Raw genomic sequence first — 12,113 nt, forward strand, 5'->3', positions numbered from 1 at the left:
GCATTTTTCACTTTTCCCGTAACAATTACAATCCATTATAGCAAAGTTGTAGCTATTGTTATGTAAAAACAACAATATGACTGTTCTATAATGCAAACTATTCAATAGTCCGAACTACCCCCGGTCCCAGTAGTTGGATTAAAGAGCTTCTAATGTAAGTCAAACTGATAGGATTGTAAGCTATTATCAATTCTTGAGCCCCATCAACTATCTCGTTTGGAAGGAAAAAGAACAAAAATAGAATTTTAGACACTAGCGCAATCTATGAATAGCTGACAAAACTATGTTCCTTTTTTATAAAAACTCAACGACAGCTGGTCCAAATAAATGGGATGACGATGTCTACTTCAGTAGCCAAAAGTCCAGATAGTAATACATAGCCATTTCAATTTACATAAAATGACTAACATAAAAACTCTTGAACCTGTGGTATGTTGTGTTGTTTGGTCTTTTTGTACAATTTATAACAACTCATGTGGATAGTTTTTGTTTCCACCACCACTCTGAGTTAAACTGGGTACTCCTGAGTTAAGTGGGGGGAATAACTCCAGGTACTTTTGAGCAACCTGGTGACAACTCTCTCACTATTTGATCTTGTCAACAAGAAAAAAAACTTGTAAGATTAAACCGTGTAGGGTGCAAACACATTGCTAACCTCCTTGAGATCGTGCATAGCCATGGCCAGCGACTTCTCCATCCTGGTGGTCTCGTCCCTCAGCTCTCCCTCCCGCTGTGTCACCAGGTCCAGCTGCTCCAACAACACTCGCTGCTTCTCCTCCAACACCTCCACCTCCCTCCGCCCTCGCTCCAACAGCGTCTGCAACTCTCCGTTCTGCTGACTCTGCAACAACATTCTCGCTAGAACAATCTAGTCCTCCTACTCTCATTTATACTAATTATTGACTTCACATTGTTTGAGGTAACCTTTAAGGTAAGATCTTTGTATATTTACTCAATCTTTAAAACTACCTAGTTAAAGAGCTGTGACGCAAAATTCTAGGGGGGGAATAAACTAGTATTCACCTAAGTCAGGCTAGGCCTACCCTAGAACCGGCCACACTCAAATTTCTTCCCCGGAGTGCTCAGAAGGAGCCGAGAAAAATCCAGGGGTCGATACGAAGTTGTCACGGCTTTGACTGATCAATTTATTTAAAATTTAATCGAAGGCTCAGAGCTCTAGAAGCGCTCAGGAAATCCTGCAGACGCCCAGATGGAGCTATGTCATCCCAGCCTTCGTTAACGTGTTGTGGAGAATTTTGCCTAACTTTTAGAATGACTCTGTAGGGCCGACGAGTATCCAATCTTAAGCCAATGTGATATAAATACTCGTAACGAACTTTAAAATATTTAACTAAAGGCCTAGGTAAATAATACGAAATCGAATATAATGTAAAAGCACTCCCTACAGAGACGTCGGGGCCTGATTAATTTAATTGGACGGATAATTTGACGTGAGATGATTTAAAACAAATTTAGTATTAATTTACGTAGCTGATTGTTCAAATCAGCCCGCTCCCAAGACTTGGTTCTTTCACCCGCCAAAGACGGGGTTTAGAACTTGGACGACAAGTCTCGGGGTATTAAAACGTCGAATCGACTAGAATAAATTTAAGTAATAACTAATCGTTAAACGAACAGAATAAACGTAATTTCGTAGCAAATTAATTTAAACGAACCGAAAGATATCCACCGCTAGTCACTGGCAGGCAGGAACTGGCGGGTTTTATGCAAGTCGGCGAAAACTAAATTAATAAAATTTAGAAAATTAAATCGAATTTAAACGGGTAAAAATGAGTGGCAGACGAGTATACGTATATTAAAAGAATAATAAAATGAACGTTAGAAAGTCTAACAACGAAGTTAGCTAACCTGAATCAATAACGTAGAATCGTATGGCGTGATCGTAATTTCGCAAGAGCTTCTCGTGAACAAGTCGACGGTTGAACAGCGAATAATTCTTGTCCGGCTCAAATCATGATTTCCTCGGTCGAGGCTTAATCGCTCTGGTGGTGAGTTCGAGAACTAGCCAACAGCTGATCGGAAATTCACCTGTTGAGCCGGTCTAGTTGTCGTCTGTCGTTGGTCAACAAACACCATTTTGAGGTTAAGTGATGTTGTAATCGGCGTTAAATATTCGTAAAATCGGTCGTTTTAACTTTATTATGTGAAACGGAGTGCTATTATGAATAAATATGTAGTTGTGGGTGTGTTCGTGTACTTCACTGTTATCAAAAGTAGGCCTACGTTCTTTGGCCCATAGCCCAAGCTAGGGCCAACACATAGGCCTAGGATTAGGATGTTGTGGATAAAAATCGGGTAAGTTATGGTGTTTGTTGACTAGCAATACGTTTTTACCCCCCTTAAAATTTGGTACCTCACAGAGCTGATAATTTTCTCAATTCCCTTTCATTAATTGATCATGGTTTAACCAAAGCTCTCAGCCTATATCAGCAATTTGAAGTTTATTTTTGGTTTTTAGGGTCTTTGCTAATAAGTTAAAAAAAACAAGTTTTCAAGTGGTTTTTATAATCTAGCATCTCAGTCTCACTTGAGCTATATTGTGCAGATGTGTCCATTGTGTTTACCTACCCTCTTTTTCTACTACTTTTTGTTGTCGTTAGAAGAATTTTTGTCTCTTGTTTGGATTACAGTAACTCCCGATTAACCGAGATTGTTGGGACAGAGACTACCTCGATTACCGAGAATCTTGGATGTCACGAAGGTTGCATAGAGTTTGATGTTAGGAGTTACAGTACCACATTAGAAAGTCAAGTAGGCCTACTTGTAAAATATCTTTAAACAATATATAGCCAATGAAAAATGATTAAATGTAATTTTCATGCATTTAAACTTTGTTAATGAGTAGCCTATAATTAAAGACATAAATAATACAACAAACATGCTAAACACTTCTTCAGTCGTTTTGAAAAACTTTAAACGTACAGTATTATTAGAATTATGATAAACCAACTCACTAAATTATCTTTGTTGTTTAAAACGCATAAAATTATCAAGTTTTAACTGAGCTATAGTTTGACACAACCATGTCTACATCAAAGCATCGTAATGACCAACATTGCTATTGTTTGTTCTGCAAACAACTCTTCCAGGTTGCAACCTAGTACTATGGGATTTAAGTTTTCAAAGTTATTGCGGACTATTCTTGTGTTAAAATATTCTGTGGTTATTTCAAGTATTTGTTTCAACAAATCACAAATTACCCGCTATTTTTACTTTTATTAATCCTCCTATACTATAGTAAAATAATTAATGTTTTACGACCGAAAACTAAAATAAATATTAAGGTCCATAACGACCTCAATATAGGGAGTGTACTGTGTGGAATTTGTTTGTGATTTTCTAGCTTTGGGTGGGTTAGCACATGTTTTAGTATTTTCCCATCAGTAAATGGGAAAAACCAGATAAAAAACTTTGTTATTTACTAAATTGACATGATATTGTCCAAACTGACTTCTCATCCTAATGTAAAATTTTAATCTTGTTTAGATGTGTGCAAAGTTAAATATTGTTTAGCAAATTGTTCAAAACGTGTTTTACTTTTTAGTTACAATTCCAGAAGTCAAGCAATAGTTTACAAATAATAATCAATTAAAATAGGTTTAAATTGGATCTAAAATAACAAGGAGTAAATTGTAACCTTCAGGTAATAGTAAAATTAATCATTGTTTCACACATCTAACGTTTTACATCACTCAGCTTATATATAAAGTGAAAGCCTTAACTTCTATCAAAGTTACTAACATTAAAAAGTTTATGTAGGCAAAGCACTTACCATATCCACCTTCACCAACCGCAGCAAGCATGCAAGAAAACAGAGTTCAGTCAGTACACAACTAATTATATAGCGTATCTATGAAGGAATCCAAAAAAGATGTATACATATGCTTTCACAATGGCAATAGTTTTTAAAACTTAAGTTTATTCATTTTTACAGTTTGTTTCAGCATGTTGATAAGGTGTTAACTAGGAGGAATTTATCTCAAATTATTGAAACATTAGCTTCCTCTGGCAATGCTAACCAAAATAGAAAGAGTAAGATGTTGAATACTGAATCTAACATGTGTGCATTTTAAGATCAATCAAGTAAGAGGGAAATGCTGAGAGATTTTAATGTAAACTGTTAAACTATATACAAAGTAGGGGTGTGCAATGCATAAAAAACGCAATGAAATTCCGATTCGATTCGATTCGATGCATTGATGGTCAAAGAACGATTCAATTAATGATTGAGTCAGTATCTATATACGAAAAACGCCTGCAGAAAGTCAATGCAATACATGCAATACAGGAGCGCGTTGTTGTTGCCTTTCATTTCATATTATATTCATATTCAAACATCTTTATTCGTAAATCATGTACATTGGTGGTACAGTGAATAGTGTCAGAATACTTAAAATAAAAATACTATTTCTATTTATGGGAGGTGGAAAATTCATCAAAAGAATATAATGCTAGATTTATTAAATGCTCCTTTAGAATTTTCTTGAATTTAGATAGGTTTGTTTTTTTTTTATGAATTCAGGGACAAATTTTAGAAAATCATTACCAGCATATGAGGGTTTTTTTTCAAAAAATTTCAATTTGTGAGGCTGGACAAACTCCCTTCTCCTCCTAAAATTATAAGAATGCACTGAATTTATTACTTGCTCAGATTCATTTTTTTTTTGCGATAAGAATTGTTTCATAAATATATTGCCCATAAACTGTAAAAATTTGTAATTTCTTAAAATGTTCTTTTGCCGAATCATCTCGTTTAAGCTTAAGCATAATTCTGATAGTTTCTTTTTGTCGCTTCAGAATACTATCCATATTTAATATTTTTGTTGACCCATATAATGCTAAACCGAATGAAATATGGGAGTGAATGTGTGCAAAATATATACTTTTTAGGGTTTTCAAATTACAATAAAAGGACATTTTTGATAATGCGAACATTCCAGAGTTAGTTTTGGTTAAAACTTTCTGTGTGTGCCACAGAAATTTGCGAAGGCGTTTTTATTTAATCAATTATTCTTTGCATGTAAATATTGCTTTAATTGTTTTATAATTTTTTGTTACGACATTGCCAATGATTAGAGGTTTTGTTAAGTGTAAGCAGTGTGAGGCATATTTTACTAAACATAGCCAGTAACAACAAGTGACTGCAAAATCATTCTAAAAATAACACAAGACTGAAAATTTGTTACTTGATACTTAACTAGTAAGATTGATGTTTTATACTGATAAATTTGGTATTTTTGTAGGTCTGAAGCTATGTATACCTTGAAGTTTAAAGGTCTGATTATATCCTCTCATTTTGTCAATGTAAACCAATTGAAAGTTTCAGTACAGTATAAATCTTGCAAATGTTTTTATTTGTTTACACCAAAACATAACTTTATTTGTAAAATCAATATTATGAAATAGGTAACATGCTTAACAATATGATTCTGCAAGTAAAAATTATGAAATAGGCAAGTAAAGCAGCTCACTGGCATTTCCAGCAATACAGGTTCTTCTAATATATGATTTAAAATAAATATTTTTTCATCTAAAATTCATTTATGCCATAAGAATGAATAGGCCTGATAACACATCACATCATCAAAAATTTGCATTACACAAATGTGGTAAATTTTAATTAGCCTATTTTATTTTGAAAACTGAGTTTATAATAAAGTTTGCCTATTAGACGCAGTAACAATAAACTTATATTTATGATTTAAATAATAAGTTACTTAGATCAATAGTGTTGTACATGTACATATAAATGATTTTACATTATCCTTTTAACACTTTAATGGCTATTTAGTTTTTAATTTTGATAGATGATATTTTTTTTTACTCGACAAAAATTGTTACAATATTCCCTCTTGCACAAATCATTATGCCAATTACTGATATAGAATTTATAACATATTTGTTTTTAAATAATTTTCACATTAGCTATAAATATTTCTCTTTTGTTCATCTAAGTTACTTCATTCCATTGACAAGTATGAATAGAAAAATGTCGTATTGCTTCAAATTGAGTTGCATCGATTCAAATCTAAAACCTTTAGAATCAAATCGTTGTTTCGAATCAAAAGATTTTTGCTGCTTGGCACACCCCTAGTTATTATTGTCTTCTAGCATAAGACGTGTTATTATTAAATTTTAGATTAGCTAAATAAGCTTTAATAATTATCACAATACTCACCGTATCTGTACAATCTCTGATCGCACTCTTTATTCCGGAGTTGCTTAGTAGCCTGAAAAACCCATCATCTATTTATTATCTTACCTACTGTAATAATAATAACATGTAAGTACATATATTAAAATAATAGGAGTAATAATGTATTTCGGTACTTATTTAAAGTCCCTAGATTGGTGCTACCCTAACCTTGCCCAATGTTATCTACACTCCGACTACTGGAAACGCTCCCCCTAGCATTGCCGACGGCGTCATGGGCAGACGTCCCTACATTTTCCTACATAATTTTACGTAGACTTTTTCAATCTCATCAATTCACAATTAACTTCATTTTTGTCAGTTCTAAGTTTTCTCAATATACCAGTCATTTTTAACTTCACCAGTGCTAGTCATTTCCCATGTTGTTGCCCCCGCACCATTGGTCTACACCGCTTCCATCCCCTGGACTACACACTACCTTGGACGAGACGGACATCATCCACCTTCGAGACATCCGACAAGGTAACGGTAGCACCAGCATTAATTTTGTTTTGTTTAAACTGCCATACGGCTTTCCGCTAAAGACCGTACAAATGTTTATTTTATAAGCCATTTTGTAGAGCTTAAAAAACAACAACAATAATTTAATAGATTGAAGCGTTGTTTACACTAAAGCAGGGTGTCTACTAAATTCTGGATAAAAATTCATGGACAATTCCCGTACATTTAAGGACACTTTGTCGTAACCTTTGTCGGTGTGATTACCGAATATATTTTCCTGATTTGTCAAACTGGATTAATCTTGTTCTTCACTGTAGTTGTACCAGAGAGAAAAGTAAGTAATAATAGAAAAGAGTTAAATTTCAAAATAGAAATTTATCAAATGAGACAAACATTTACTTTGGGTAAAGCTTTATAGTGTAACAGAGAAACCAAATCATCGTCTCCCAGATAACAAAATCCTGAATATCTCCATCGGCCACGAAAACATCATCATATCATATCCGATGTATGCGGATTAGCCCAATCTAATACAGGAGAGCGTTCTTGTTTCGTTTCCTTTGCGAAGGGGGTTTTTGATTAATTCTTTGCATGTAAATATTGCTTTAATTGTTTGATAATTTTTTGTTTTAACATTGCAAATTATGAGAAGCAAACTTCTCATAATTTTTTATGTCAAAACAAAAAATTATAAATATACATATTTTACTACTGTAAACATAGCCAAAAGAAGTCACTCCAAAATCATTCTAAAAGAAACACAAGTCTGACAAATTGTTACTTGATATTGATACTTAACTATCTTGGTATTTTTGTAGGTCTGAAGCTATGTACACCTTGTAGTTTGTAGGTCTGATTCTATCCTCTCATTTGATCAATGTAAACCAATTGAAAGTATCAGTATAAATCATAGATATGTTTTTATTTGTTTACATCTAAACATATCTTTATTTGTAAAATCAATATTATAAAATTGGTAACATGCTTATCAATATGATTCTGCGAGTAAAAATTATGAAATAAGCAAATAAAGCAGCTAACTGACATTTCCAGCAGTACAGGTTCTTCTAATATGATTGAAAATAGGGATGGACGGGTCCCGAAATTTCGGGAATTTTTCGGGAAAAAAATATTCCTGATTATCGGGACGGGATTACATTTGACTCGGGAATTTTTAGGGACGGGATTTGGTCCGATCGTCGGCGATTTTTCCGCTTCGTGAGTGCCGATAACGCCGTTATTGCGAGCGATAGGTCCGCGAACGCAAGAGACGAAATCGTTTCGACGATTACGCCGTGACCGCGGAGTCATAACGACGATCGCCCCGTGGCCACGATTATTGGACCGACGATCAGGCTGTGACCGCGGAGTCATAACGAAGATCGCGCCGTGACCGCGAAGTCCTACCGACGATCGCGCTGTGACCACAAGTCATACCGACGATCGCGCCGTGACCGCGGAGTCCTACCGACGATCGCGCCGTTACCGCGGAGTCATACTGACGATCACGCCGTGATGGCGAGTCATACCGACGATCGCGCCGTGACCGCGGAGTCCTACTGACGATCGTGCCGTGACCGCGGAGTCCTACCGACGATCGCGCCGTTACCGCGGAGTCATACTGACGATCATGCCGTGATCGCGAGTCATACCGACGATCATGCCGTGATCGCGAGTCATACCGACGATCATGCCGTGACCACGAGTCATACCGACGATAACCCTGTGACCGCGGAGTCATACCAACAATCGCGCCGTGACTGCGAGTCATACCGACGATCGCGCCGTGACTGCGGAGTCATGCTGACGATCGAGCCATAATCGCGAGTCACACCGACGATCATGCCGTGACCGCGAATCATGCCGACGATAACCCCGTGACCGCGGAGTCATACCGACGATCGCGCCGTGACCGCGGGTGAGTCATACCGACGATCGCACCGTGACCGCGAGTCATGACGACGATCGCGCCGTGACCGTGAGTCATACAGACGATCACCCCGTGACCCGTGAGTCACAAGTTTCTATAGGTACCTGTAAATTGTTACCCATTTTTTGGTTTTTATAGATCAGTGCCACAAATGGTAAAAATTGATTTCTTATGTCTTTTTTGGCAACAGCAATACAGTACTTTCTTTTTATGCACAGAAAAAATCCCGTCTCGTCCCGTCCCGAAAATCGGGAAGGAAATAAAAATCCCGTCCCGTCCCGTCCCGAACTAAAAATTCAATCCCGTCCATCCCTAATTGAAAATAAATATTTATTCACCTAAAATTCATATATGTCATACATATGAATAGGCCTACCACATCAACAAAAATTTGCATTACACAAAATGTGGTAAATTTTAATTATTGTTATTTCATTCCATTGACAAGTATGAATACAAAAACGCCTAATTGCTTCGAATCGAGTTGCATTATTTATGGATATATTTTGATCAAAGTTGGCAATTTTATTCATAAATTTCATTAAATCTATTGACATTTTACTGAAAACACACTTTATTACCTGCCCTGTAGCAGCAAACCAAATTACTGAGCCATCTACTCACAACTATTTTCTTTTGTCTCCTATCGCCATTTTATACATGTTAAGAGCAAACTGAGTTTTAACGCCTACGAGAAAGCATAGCCTATTTGAAATAACTTACATGTAATCCCTTGAATAGGTGAACCCCACAAAGGGGAGGTGGTTGCCAGAAAAAGCCTTTGGCGTAGGAAAGTTTTCTTCTGGAGTTTCGTCTTTCTCCAGGTCGTCAAAGTGACTGGTGTCGTCATCTCCCGAAAGCTCAGGAATAACAGGTGGTGCACCTACGATTGAAAAATAACTGACATGACTTGTAAGAGAGCTCACATTTGGAACTTGAGCAAACCTCGTCATGATGGATTACCCTTACGTTTAAACTTTTGTTAAGTCTAACTTTCAAAGTATTTAGGGCCTAAATACATTTAGATCTTCATCATCATAGATAGGTTACTGTATTTAAATTATAAATTGTACAACATTTTTAACATGAACCATAATATTGGCAGCAAGACGCAAGACAGTTAAGTATTATCGCAACTGAACAATTTTTATCATATAAATTTAGAATTATTTTTAAAAGTATTTTGCATATTTTCATAGACCCGAGTTTAATGCATTTTTTATATTGCCATATATACATAAAATGTTCACAAGAACTAATAAGAAACTAAAGCCAATGTCAATTAAACTTTAGCTATATATGTCCGTTCTAACTGGAAAAGAAACATCATTTAACTAAGGAACTTACAATCCCTCAAGTTATCAAACGTCCATTGGTCGTTTTGAAAGAAAGGGTGAGACTTGATTTCTTCGACCCCATTTCTGCCTAATCTTTGAGTCCTGGAAGAGAAAAAAATCTATTTACAAATTGTCATTAAAAACCAAATTATCAGTTAAATTAGAAAAGAAAATTGGTAAGGCATTTAATGAATCTTGATCATATGTTAAAATTTTAATCATATGATAAAAGGAGGTTTACACACAATATTTTGACTGCTTATCACCTGAGATTATCAATTTATGGAGAAATCAATTTCACCATGCACGTAATAGCGATTTGTGTACAAAAGAGCGCAAAGTACGTCATTGGCGCTCGAGAACTGTAGATGGCCGCATTAAGCTTAGCTGAGAGCGGCCATACATTCAAGTACGGCAATGGCTGTTTGTGCTCTTAATTATGTTTGATTTTTTAAGGTTATTTTATTTGCTTAACGGTTGTTAATGTATCGTATCCACAGCTGTGGTTAGTTTAGAAACAACAATTGTGAAATCAGCTGATTTCACCAGCGGAAATGAGCTATTTTGCGTACTATTTACAGGCATGGCAATGTGATAATTTCCATGCAGTGGTAGAAAAACAGAATTTCTTTAAGGATTATCTTTCTCAAGGAAAGACAATAGACAATAGACCAGAGTTCTCCAACCTTTTTTACTCAAGGGCCACATAGACAATTTTTGAAAGAAATGCGGACCGGAACAGACCGTCAAAATTTCAGTGTAGAAGGGTAGACCCCCTCAAAATAACCCACAAAGAGGTAGTTTTCTAATACAGTAGACTCCCACTTATCCGGACTCCTCGGGACCGAGGCCAATCTGGATAACTGTTTTTCCGGTTAAACCGACATCCCCAAAAACTCGTTAAAACGGACCGTTTACTGTGATATTTGATATAAATTTAGGAGAGCTTTGTATTTAGACACGTGATCACTGGTCTCAAATCTTTACCAAGAGAACAGTCGTTTCAGTACCTCCCACTTCCTACCGATCTAGTCCAGTTAAACCAATGTGCTGATAAAAATTGTCCGGTTAAAGAGATGTCATTTCTGCCGATTGTAATCCGGTTAAACCGATATCCGGTTAAAAGGTGTCCGGATAAGAGGGAATCTGCTGTATAGGCTCATTGATAAAGTTTTTACATTTCTTTCTGATTTTTGTTCTTATCCTTTTGACTAACTGAAGTTCAGTACGCTTTTGTGAATGATACTGTGACCAAACAAAATAATTGACCTACCTGAAATAATTATTTATGGGTTTATAAACGGTGTTTGTCATAAATAAATCACGATCACTGGATATCATCACAGAAATTTTACTGATACCGCAATAGATGTTCACAGTGCAGTCATGCTCGCGGGAAACAATTGCCGTATCACTGAGACCGCAAAATATGCTTGCGAGTGTTATCACGACCGTAAGTGACGACCACGGTACTGCCGAGACCACGAAATATGCTCGCGAGTGTTGCCGCAATCGCGATTGACGATCCCATTATTACTTAGATTGCAACATTTACTTGCGGGTGTTGCCACTACCATGAGTTACGACCATGGTATCGCTGAGTTGCCGCGATCGTTAATGATGATAAAGAGACTGAAGCAATTACTTACGTTGTTGCCGCCACTTTGACAATCATTGACTTATACCAATTATATAAAAATAATTATTTCCCACTAAGCCTTCGCAGGCTGGATAAAACCTGTTCGCAGGTCTCATCCGCCCACTGCATTAGACAATAGACAAGAATTCTTTATTCATTTAAAGGTCAGTTCAATTGTACATTGAATAGTGTCATTCATAAAAATAAAATAAAATGCTGAATATGATTGCAAAGAGTGACTAATGCAAGATTTAACAACACAAGAAATTCTTTAAAGGTATAGTTTGTTATGTTGTCTGATAAAACACATAATTTTATGAAGTAAAAAAATCTAGTTAACACCTCAAACAGTTACGTCCAATTCTCTACGACTATACAGTGGGCAACTAAGACAAATCACAAAAATAATCAATATAATGGTTTTCTAAACCACATACAATACTTGAGCATTAACAATGGGAACACGGCATGTAACAAATGCAGGTCTGAAGAGACTGCACACCATTTACTTTGTGACTGCAACGCAAAGGA

At 36.1% G+C, this 12,113-nt stretch overlaps 1 protein-coding gene across 4 annotated transcripts in view; it reads right to left on the minus strand.

The window, feature by feature from the left end:
- Nucleotides 1-12,113, minus strand: part of LOC129000870 (rho-associated protein kinase 2) — a 54,086-nt gene that overhangs the window by 24,223 nt on the left and 17,750 nt on the right. For all 4 annotated transcript variants that reach the window (XM_054427925.1, XM_054427928.1, XM_054427926.1 and 1 more), the window contains exons 10-13: nucleotides 9,954-10,045; nucleotides 9,330-9,489; nucleotides 6,200-6,251; nucleotides 656-841 (exon numbers count right to left, since the gene is read on the minus strand). In XM_054427925.1, the coding sequence (XP_054283900.1) occupies nucleotides 656-841; nucleotides 6,200-6,251; nucleotides 9,330-9,489; nucleotides 9,954-10,045 (490 nt within the window). The remainder of the gene's footprint in view (nucleotides 1-655; nucleotides 842-6,199; nucleotides 6,252-9,329; nucleotides 9,490-9,953; nucleotides 10,046-12,113) is intronic.

This window comes from Macrosteles quadrilineatus, unplaced genomic scaffold (assembly GCF_028750875.1).
Source record: "Macrosteles quadrilineatus isolate MER2022 unplaced genomic scaffold, UCM_ALF_1.0 Scaffold_8__2_contigs__length_117827958, whole genome shotgun sequence".
In the NCBI taxonomy this organism is placed as follows: domain Eukaryota; kingdom Metazoa; phylum Arthropoda; class Insecta; order Hemiptera; family Cicadellidae; genus Macrosteles; species Macrosteles quadrilineatus.